We start from the raw sequence: 10,696 nt of genomic DNA on the forward strand, positions 1-10,696 counted from the left end.
CCCAACATTTGCCTGGTTTGATTGACAGTGTCCCCTGCCCCATCTGACCTTGGTGGAGGAACAGTCATTACCCCAAAGCCAAAGCAGGATACCATTATCAGAAAAAGGACAAATGGATGCTAAGTGACAAAACAATAAAATAGCCAATCCACCTAGAGAGAGAAATTTCCATAGAGTGAAGGAAGTTTGACTGCATCCATTTGTTCAAGGGAACAAGGCTCCATCGTATGATCAAAGACACCTTGTTTGTTCCTGGGAATTTCTCAAATCTTCAACGTTAGCATATTTACAGCCAGCTAAGAGAGGGCGCATCTACAGCTGACTAGTGTCACCTCCCATTCGGAGCCCCTCCTCCTTTCCTTTCTTTGCTTTCCTTTCCTTTCCTTCCCTTCCCTTGTTTTCCCTTTCCCTTTCGATTTCTTGCCTTGCTTTCCTTCCTCAATAAATATCAGTTTACACTCAGGAATTCATGTCCAAATTTTTGGATGTTAATATGTTACCTTCAGTTGGATGTGGTGCGTGTGTGTGTGTGTGTGTGTGTGTGTGTGTGTGTGTGTGTGTGTGAGACAGAGAGAGGAATAACTGTGACCGTTGAGAGTGAAAGGTTCAGGAAGTGTCTTTCTGATTCACTAGCTATACTTCCTCCAGCAAGTCACTTTGCCCTAGATGAATCGCAGTTTCTTCATCTGCAAAATGGTAATACTACTACTTAATTCATAAGATTGTTAAATAAACAAAGCTGCCTTTTACTGAGCCCTTGCTAAGTATCCAAACCAGAGGTCAAAAATTTAAACGTCTTCTGAGCCCAGTCAAGTAACATGGTTGGAAGTAGTTGGAAGCCCCACCAATAAAGATTGGTGGGGCTTATGGAGAGGATGTTTTCCTCATAAACAAGGGAGCAGCCCTGTTTAGCTCTGGTTGATGGTTTTCAAAGTGTGGTCCCTCAGCCAGCAACATCAGCATTATCTGGGGACTTGCTAGTGATGCCAGTTCTTGGGTCTCACCTTAGAACTACTGTTTTAACAAGCCCTCCAAGTGATTCTGAGGCACGCTCAACTTTGAGATCCACTGTTCTGGTTGATGGTTGCTATGTAAGACAGCAGGCCAATGTTGTTTGATCTTTTATTTTTGCTAAGAGAAATTAGGAATTTATTTTTATGTGAAATTCCCCACTTTTAAATCTTGGCAACTAATTCAAATTTTTAAAATGCACCATATAGGCTAGCAATAGATATGTTTTGGTAAGATTTGCAACCTCTGGCTTATGCTTTTCCCTTTAGTCCTTCTAAGAATCCTACAAGTCACTTGCAATAACCATTTTATGGAGGAGGACGATGTAGGTCAAAAAAGTGAAGTGCCACTCTTAAGTTACACAGCCAGAAAGTGGCCAAACCCTGACTTAGCCCTGGATGTATTTGGTTCTAAAGCCTCTGCCCTTTTTCCTTCTATAGAAGAGACAATCTGTGAAGGTACTTAGCACAGGACCTGGCACACAAAAACTAAGTCTTTCGCATTCGAAGGGTTCTGATGTCTTTGACCATGAAACTTTCTTCTTCGTGCTTCTACTCCACCCCACCCCTTCAGCCTCAGACTAATCCGCATTCCTGTAAGGGAGAGCAAATCAGCAGGGGAGTCTGTGAGAGCTGGCGAGGGGTGAGGCTGGGCAGTTTCCTGGTGGGGTAGCTGGAGAGGTCCTAGAAGAAAGCTGCGGGCAGTGGTGCTTGGGGCTGCAAGTTTAGCAGCCAGCAGGGGCCTCAGGCTAAAACCGGCTGCTGGCCAGTGTTTTCTGCATGCCCTAGACTGGGTCTCGGAAGCATGCTCAGGGCTGTGTCCTGCCCAGGCCCCTGACTTCCTTGCTGTTGATTTCACTGCTTTTAAGCTCAGAGCAAATAGCCCTGGCCCCTCCCGACGAAGGCATTTCTCCAGGCCCCAGACTGGGCCCGGGAAGTCGGGGGTGGGAGGGGGAGGTGGAAGGGGGTAGGAGGAGGTGTTTTCAGCCTCTTTTTACCAGCATTCATCTGTGAAGGCAGTGACTGGATGTACTCATCAAGCCTTGCTCACCTGTCATCCCAGCGGTCACTGCCCCAGGGTTCCTCTAGCCTCCAGCTGCAAAGACCTCCTGGGGCTTACGGAACCTCAGATTGCTGGAGCAGGAAGCACTTTAGAAGGCACCTAATGTCTAACTCCCTGGGTAATTCTGGGTATTTAGTACCCTGGATTCTAAAGTTTGGTATATACTTATCAGTTCCCTTAGCAACAGTAGACACCATTCACCAGCACTCACAGCCATTTACCCCGCCCCTTTATGTGCCATTCTGGGGTTCCTACATTGATGAGTGTGACCCAAGCCTCAGTAAGGCTTAGTTATTCCACGGCAAGACAATGCATTCTTGTTCTCATTGGATCCTTATATTAGTATCATTTTTATAGGTGACAAAATTCAGAACAGGGAAGTGCATCATTCAAGGTCCCTCTGCTGGGAAGTGTGGGGGTGGGAGTCAAACACAGGCACTGTCACCCCAAGGCCAGTGCTGGGGGGCTCCTTTGGATCCATTTTTCTAATCAAGTGTTTTCTTGCCCTATACTTGTCACATTGTAGATACCTAGCAAATGTTCATCGTAGTGGAATGGAAAAAATAAGGCCTTGGAGGGAAAGAGAGCTAAGTTGAAAACCTTGTGTCTACAGTTTGAGTGATGATGATGATAACTCTCTACTCAGAGGTTTGCTGATAAGATTCCATGAGACAGAGAGTTGGTGTGAAAAAGATGGAGTGAGCGGCACACTTCCAGAGTGGCTGGAGGCTCTTAATAGGTATTTCACGGTCCTGGGCCTCAGTTGCTTCAGTTAAATGGGCTCACTTATTACTACCAGCTGCTATTTCTGTAGCCCTACTATGTGTGCCTCTGTCACCACCCTAGGCCCCCATCACTAATCCCAAAGTGTACTGGCACTCACATCTGGCTGACCCCAAATCCAACCTCTTAATCCCCAGGTCTGCTGCCTCCCTGCGGGCCCTCCCCTTCCCCCTTTCTCCCTCCACCGGGGACATTAGAAGAAGACCCCAGAGTCCTGGAACGGGAACTCAGGTGTCCCGGCGCACGCCCCGCCTTCAGACCCAGGAGGGAGGAGCGGACGAGGGTCCGGCTGCACCCTGCCGAGCTGCACTCAGCCGAGAAGCGGCTTAGGTTCCCGGTTCCCACCGGGGCCAAGAGTGACACCTGATCCCAGGGGATTGTGAAATGGCCTGAGGTGGCAGCCCGCCCGCCCGCAGCCCTCTGCCCAGCGGGCTACGCCCCGCCCCCGCCCCCCGCGCGCGGGGTTAAATCCCCCCGCTGGGCGGCAGCTCACACCTGCACCCCGCCCGGCGCTGCACCATGCTCCCCGGCCGCCCCGGCCCACTGGTCGCCTGCCTGCTCCTCGGCCTGCTGCTGCTCCGCCTCCCCCCGGTCCGGAACCGAATGCGTGAGTGGGGCGGGGAGAGGCTGGGTGCCCAGAGGGGCCGAGCTAGCAGCGCCAGGACAGAGCCGGGCACAGCGTCGCCTCTCCTGCTCCTGGAGAAGTGGGGATTCCTGGGGCAGAAGTGGGGAGATCCAGGAAGGCTGAAATTTGGGGGACTTCTGGGGCCTACATGTGGTGACCCTTGGAGTTTGGGGTGTGGGTTCCAATGTGCCGGAGGTGAGGAGACCGCTGAGGTCCGGAATGGGGGGTGGGGGCCCTGTGCTGAGGTGAGAGACTCTGTTGCTGGAGAGGGGACCCTCTGCTTAGACATCGGAAGCTCCTAGACGTTCAGTCACGAGGGAGTCCCTAGGGTGAGATTTGAAGGCCCCTGGAGCCAGGGTTAGGGAAGTCCTGTAATCCCAGTGCTCTGGGGCCCCAGCCTGGAGGTGAGACCCTCTGGAGGCTATAAAGGGAACCCCTAGGGCCAGAAATTGAGGAGCCCGTGGAGCTCGAGATTTGGGGCCCTTAGAGCGGGAGGCGGGCATCCTCCGGGACTGGGACTCGGGTTCCGCCACTGACCGCCCCCGCTCTCCTGCCCACCCCCGAACCCAGCTGAGGCGGTGAAAGCCGGCGTGTGCCCCCCGCAACACGCGGACAAAAACTGCGAGCAGAACTGTACGTTGAATTGCAGCGGGGATGAAGACTGCCAGGACAACCTCAAGTGCTGCCGGGCGGGCTGCGACACCTTCTGCCTGATGCCCAATGGTAACCCCAGGGGGACCCGCTCTCCAGGAACCGGGCGGGGCAGGGGTGGGCTGGGCGGAGGCGGGGGCGCCTGGGTTCTGGGAAGAGGGTCTCCCCGGGATCTAGGGACCCCTGGGAAAGTGGAGGCGGGAAAAAACCGGTGCCCCGCCCCTCCCTCGCATGATGCGGGTAGACAACGGTGTTGCTGAAGCCTGCGGAGAAGGGACCCCCCCCCCCCCCGCCCCAGCTGGATTCGAGTCCCTGAGGCATGACGGGCTTCCGGGCACACACAGCTGGGACATTGTTCCCGGGGAGGCCCGGGGACCCGGAGCCACAATTTCCTCCTGGGGCCCGCTGGAGCCTGCCGGGAAGCCCGGGGCTGGCGTCAGAGCTGGGCGCTCAAGACCCGGGGCGCGCTTCCCTTCCGGAGCCCCTCCCCGGGGGCCTCCTCCACCCCTGGGGGAAGGGACTTGGAGCACCTGGCCTAGCAGGACTCCCCGGATTCCTCTGTTCAGGCCGAAAGAGACGTTGCAGATTTAGGAGGGTGACCAGCTCCTCTTGAAGATGTAGAAATGGGCGCCAGAGAGGGAGAGGTCCAAGGTCACGCTCCCGCCCCGCAGCACCTCCTGCATTTACTGCTTGAGTGGTTTGAAGAAAGTCAAGTCTCCAGCCTGAGCACCCCATTCCCTCTTCCTCATCTTTAAATAATCCCTCGTGCTCTTAAATCTTACCTGAGACAGATCATCTGTGCCCCGGGAAAGGTAACGGCTAGTGCTTCAGTCTCCCCACCCGGCCCTGGGGAACTCCCGTGAGAGCAGGAAGTGGCCTCAGACAGCCGGGAACCCAAGCTTCTCATTTTACAGAGGGAAAAACTGAGGATTAGAGGTGGGGAGTGACCTGGGAGGTTTCAAAGTGCTGTAATCACCGTCTCTACGGAGAGTACAGTTCCTGAGTCTTTTCCTCTCCGTTATCTCCCCAAAGATGCCAGTAAAGGCTGGAGAGGCTTTGCAATTAAGAGACCCCAGACACTTATGATCAGGGAGGTGGAGGTGTGACTGGGCCTCAGTCTGGAAGCCCCTAATCTGGAGGAGGGGGGGAGGAGGGAGATAGAGATAGAGATAGAGATAGAGATAGAGATAGAGATAGAGAGATATGGAGACTGGCAGACAGGTGGGAGAGTGGTGGAGGAAGAGGGATATGGCAAGAGGATCCTGAGCCAGGGAGGAGCCTGGAATTTTGAATCTCAGTTCTGCCTTTTCTTTGTTGTGTGGTCCTGGAAGAGTTGCTTCATCTCTCTGAGTCTCTGCTTTCTCATCTGTAAAATGGGAATCATAATCCCAAACTTGATAGAATGGGCATGAGGGCTAGATGGAATAATACATGTGAAGTATATAATTAAAGAGTGGATGCCCTATATACAGCGGCTTGTTTAGTTAGGAAACTGCTTTCTATTCCCTTTGTCCCAGGGCAGCCCAGTATTGGGAGCTGCTGCCCTTTCAAGGGAATGGATTTCGTTGTGTCAGGAAGTCAGGACTCTGTAAGCAACTTTTGCCATCTGGAGCGAATTATCCAGTCCCGTGACTGTGTTTTACATGTTTTATGTGTGGCTAAAGCTGCCCCTGGGGGATTCTGGGACTGGAGCCCCTTCTGTGCAAGGAAGTGGAATGTGGCATGTGTGTGTGTGTGTGTGTGTGTGTGTGTGTGTGTGTGTGAATAAATGCATAAATGCATGCACCTGTGCATCCTTGGTGGTTGAATGTGGAATGGGGTCAGGTACGTGGAGTCAGCACGTTGGGATGGATGTTAGAAGGCTTGGACTCAGGTCTTGGCTTTACTTCTCAGAAGTACTGTGGTATTGCATAGTCTCGTCACCACTCTGTGCCTCATTTTCCTCATCTGTGACATGAACGGGCTTAGAAATATCCCCTATAAAGGACATATCTGATATGAGGATTAAGAGAGATAATGGATTTACACCGAGGGTTTTGTCAGTGGCACATCACTGCAGTGTTAGCTGCTTGTGTGTGTGTATGTGTGTGTGTGTTAGTGAAAGAATGTGTGGTTTTGTGTGTGTGTGGATGATTGAGAGTGTATGGGGGCCATGGGGCTGTGTGATTGTACCTGTGAGTATATGGGAGTGAGGGAAGGGGTTGTCAGTGTGGAGCCCCTCACATGTGCACTGCACTTTACAGTTTACAAAGCAGCATAGTCCATGGTTGTTAGTGTGCAGACCCTGGGGCCAGATTAACTGGGGTTCAAATCCTGCCTCTACCTGTATGACCGTAGACAAGTTACTTAACCCCCTGTGCATCAGTTTCCTAAATAGTAACAGTATCCCTCACCCCCTTGTAGGCTTATTATGAGGAGTAGATGAGATACTATATGTAAGCCATTTACAATGAGGCCTGGCATATAGTAGGAGCTAGTTATATGTTAGCTGTTACAATTTCTCCCTGTTATTATCACAAAGTAGCTTGGCAGAGCTAATAGAAGTTTGCTTCCAGTGCTTTCATGACAACCCAGTGACGTGGGCGGCACTGATCCCATATAACACTTGAAGGCCCTGAGGCTTGGAGAGATTTCTTGTCCTAGGCCATGAAGTTAGGAAGAGGCAGAGCTGCAACTCAAACTCCTGCTCCAGAGCTGCCCAGGAGCAGGAGGAGGAGGTTTTGCAGGTGATCTACCTGCAGCTCTGCCTTTGGTGAAACCAGCGTGGAGGCAGTGGTGGGTGCTGCTGACGCTGAGGGTGCATCTCCCTGCGTCCTCTCTCCAACATCCCACTTCTCCTTTTTCCACCCAGAAAAGGAGGGCTCCTGCCCGCTCATACACCCTGGCATCCCTATGCTCGGCCTCTGCTTCAACGAGTGCACGATGGACAGCGAGTGTTCCGGCCGGATGAAGTGCTGCCTCAACGGCTGCGGAAAGGTGTCCTGCGTCACGCCCAACTTCTGAGGTAGGTGGGCCTGGAGAAGCAAGACCCAGGAGAACACATGGCTGTTCACTTATTTGTCCATTCATTTAATTTCATTCTCCCCAAAAAGATTTCTTGAAAGAGTCTCTATCCTGTGCCTTGCTCCTGGGGATGCTCCATGAGTGCACAAATCAGACAAAGATTTTTGAGTGGTGGGGTTTATATTGTGGGAAGAGTTGGACAATAAATAAAGTGAACAAGTAAGTTCGTTCTGTAGTATGTTAGAGGGAGGTAAGTGCCATGGAGAAAAGTTAAGCAGAGAAGGGGCGTTAGGCGTCCTGGGCATGGAGGGAGGCGGGAAGGCAACAGTATTGGAATTTTTAAACAGGGTAGGCAGTGAAGGCCCCACCTAGAAGGGGACACTCGAACAGAGACTTGAAAGAGGTGGACGAGGGTACCTGGGGGAGAGTGGCACAGGTGCAGGCAGCAGTGCGTGCCAAAGGCCGCTGGCAGGAATAGGCCTGGTGCATTTCAGAGAGAGCTGGAAGGCCATGTGGCTGGAGCCGAGAGATCAAGGGGGGAGTGAGAAGGGGAGAGAGCCAGAGAGGTGAGGAGGGGGTCAGGTCACGTGGAGCCTTGACTCTGAGATGTTGAGCCATCAGAGAGGGACATGATCAAGCTGACATTTAAGAGGACTGCTCCAGCTGCTATGGGGGAGAATAAACTGTAGCAGAGGCAGAAGCAGAAGCAGAAGTAGAAGCAGGGAGACCAGTTAGGAAGCTCCTGCAAGAAGCCAAGGGAGAGACTGCGGGCCAGGGAGGAAGTAGTTGGGTTTGGAATATATGTGAAGGTAGACAGAACAATTTATGATGATAGATGGGCTGTGAGAGGAAAAGATTTCCTCCTTCATTTGTTTACCAAACACCTAAATATACCCGGAGCTGGAGGAGAGCAGCTGTGTCCTGGGAGAGGGGACAGTGGCTGGAGGACCGGAGAGATCAGAAGCTCTTTGCCTGGCAGTGGGAGGCAGGAAAGCTGTTGATCTTTACTTTTACCAATGAACTTGGCTATTTAGGGCCAACATGGTACAGATCACCTAACTTGTTCAGTTCATCAAATGTGGGCTGAGCACTCACCCTGGGGCAGCCAGGGCTTTCGTGGCTGGGGGCACTGAAAAGAAAAAATAGTGAAGCCTCCCTTCCCCTCTATGTGATTAAAAAGAAAACGATATTAAATTGGAAAGGAAATATAAGGAAGTAAAGAAATAATTTTAAGAAACAAACCCCAGAGTGCCCATCGGGTGATCCAGTCATGGCTGGGCTCCGTGCTTGAGCCCCCCCCCCACCGCCCCCCCCCCACCCCCGCCCCCACACACATCGCTTGCAGGCTGGTGGCCGAGGGGGACGGGTGGGCGTATGTATGGTCAGACGTCCTCAGCTTCCCTGGTCAGTGCTGCCTTGGAGGGAAGGGCGGGGTATTGTGGGAACACCAAGGAGGGAAACATCACCCAGGCGGGGGTGGTGAGTGGGGACAGTAAAAGGTAGGTAGCCTGGAGAAGTACGGTGGGGAGGGGGTTTCAAACCTGGAGGGGTCCTTTCCTGGAGATCCCACAGGGACCCTTTGATACGATCTCAGAAAGGAACGTGGAGGCATTGATGGGATCCAGTACTGCACAGATGAGAAAACCGAAGCCCAGTGAGAGGGAGGGACGTGCGCAGGGTCCCACGTTGCTGTACTTGTTAGTGCCCGGGAGGGGACCCAGGCCCCGAGCTCCCCCTCTGGCCTCCGTGAGTGCCAACAGCATGGAAGGGCTTTGCACTCAGGAAGACCTACATTCAACTTTCAGCCTGATGCTTAACTAGCCTTTTGCCTTTCCGAGCTGCAGCTGCTTTGCTTGTAAAATGGGGATAAATAAGATGTACTTGATCAGCGAATCCTGGCTTAACCTAAGGAAGGAAGGGATCTTCCTGGTGGTGGAGGGATTCCTAGGGAGGTGAGAACCTATGCCTGAGAGGGACATGGTCAGCTAGGACCAGAATATACCCAGGTGTGTCCTAGGTATGGTCTGGAGCAGAAGAGAGGAGTCTAAAGCCTGCAGTCAACACAGACGGAGGCCCAGGCCTCAAGGAGGGGAGGCTTTGCTGGGGGGATGTTCATCCAGGACTGGAGCTGCAAAGCTCTTGTCTATTATTATGGATATTGTCATTGATGTTATTATGATTTTCTTCCGCCAGCTCCAGCCACTACCAGCCTGAGGAGCGGGGCAGGGGAAGTTCCTGCCTGACCTCGGCCTTGCTGCCTTCCTCTCTCTCTGGCCTTGCACGCCCCTCTGGGCTGCTCACAGCTTCTTCCTTTGCTAACCAATAAAGCAACCACTTCCGGCACCAATGGGGCTGTGTCGTCCATTCTTGCCACTTTGTTCCTATCTTCCCTGGCCCTGGTTTGAGGGAGGTGGGTGGGTGGGGAGTGACCCAATCCTCCAGGCACTCAGTCCAGGGAGGGAGGAATTATGAATTAATTCAGGGCTCGTGTTAGCACTTTTCCGGGGGATTCCTGGCACCAGCCCTGGGAGGTTGGTCATTCTTCTCCCAGTGTGAGGGAGGAGAAAACTGAAGATCAGAGAGGTGATGGGGCACTTCCAGTGCCACGGAGAGTCCTTCGGGGTATGTGGGGGCGGGAGGGGGGCTTAGTTCTGGTAATAGCAGCCGTTTACAATTCAGCATTTACCATGTGCCAGGCCTGGTGCCAGGCGAGTTGCTTTTGTGATCCCAGGGCCCTCAAAACAGCCCTCAAAGCCCCGTGCAGCCTTGGACGCCGTGAAGTTCCCCGCCTGCGGAGGTGGAAGAGCCAAAGTTCTTTTTATTTTTTATTAATCCAACTTTTATTTTGCGTACATAATATATGCACATTCAAGTTCAAATGGGTAAGTAAAGGACATACAATGAAAAATGTCTTTCACCCACCTTCCATCCCTGGCCACCTGGTTGTTCTCCATGGGGGCAACCAGTGTTACCAGTTTCTTGGGTGTCCTCTCAGAGACATGTCGCTGTCCCTATCTCCACCCCCGTCCTCTCTCTTCTATCTTCTCTATCTTTCTCTCTCTGTTCCCCCTCTGTCTTTATCTCCTCTCTTTCTCTGATCCCTCTCTATTCTCCCCTTCCTCCTCTCTCCATCCCCTATCTATCCTCTTGCTATTTATTTGCTTTCCCTTGGTTGCCTTGTCTCTCCTCCCTCTCTCTTTATCCCTGCTTTCCCTCTTTCCCTGTCGCCCTTCTCTCTTTATCCTTCTCTCTAAAGACACTCATCTATACCCTGCCTCTCTCTTCCCCCTCCCTCTACCTCCCTCAATACCCCCCCTCTCTCTCCCGTTCTCCCCCTCCTCTCCAGGCCCCCTCCCTTTCCTTTTCTCCCATTCCCTATCTCTACCTCTCTCCTTCTCATCTCCACCCCTCTCCCTATCTTTCTCTATTGTCCCTCTCCCTCTATCTAGGGAGATATAGATATACAATTACCCATTATTCTTCCCTTCTACACCAATGGAGCATGCTGCACATGCTGCCTTATACCTTGCTTTTTTCACGTAATGTATGTTGGAGATGACT

The 10,696-nt window shown here is 52.5% G+C and overlaps 1 protein-coding gene across 1 annotated transcript; it reads left to right on the forward strand.

Moving 5' to 3' along the window:
• The first annotated feature begins 3,316 nt into the window (after positions 1-3,316).
• WFDC2 (WAP four-disulfide core domain 2) lies at positions 3,317-9,482 on the forward strand. Its single transcript, XM_037811719.1, has 4 exons — positions 3,317-3,463; positions 4,052-4,204; positions 6,984-7,136; positions 9,329-9,482. The coding sequence occupies exons 1-3, from the start codon at positions 3,376-3,378 to the stop codon at positions 7,133-7,135; spliced, it is 393 nt and encodes a 130-aa protein (XP_037667647.1). The 5' UTR covers positions 3,317-3,375; the 3' UTR covers position 7,136; positions 9,329-9,482.
• The last annotated feature ends 1,214 nt before the right edge of the window (positions 9,483-10,696 follow it).

This window comes from Choloepus didactylus, chromosome 19 (genome assembly GCF_015220235.1).
Source record: "Choloepus didactylus isolate mChoDid1 chromosome 19, mChoDid1.pri, whole genome shotgun sequence".
In the NCBI taxonomy this organism is placed as follows: domain Eukaryota; kingdom Metazoa; phylum Chordata; class Mammalia; order Pilosa; family Megalonychidae; genus Choloepus; species Choloepus didactylus.

Excerpts from the sequence above, each read along its gene's own strand:
- WFDC2 (XM_037811719.1), top strand. The coding sequence starts at position 3,376 with ATGCTCCCCGGCCGCCCCGGCCCACTGGTCGCCTGCCTGCTCCTCGGC. Across the intron at positions 3,464-4,051 it reads CCCGGTCCGGAACCGAATGC|CTGAGGCGGTGAAAGCCGGC; the intron begins GTGAGTGGGGCG and ends CCCCGAACCCAG. Across the intron at positions 4,205-6,983 it reads CTTCTGCCTGATGCCCAATG|AAAAGGAGGGCTCCTGCCCG; the intron begins GTAACCCCAGGG and ends TTTTCCACCCAG.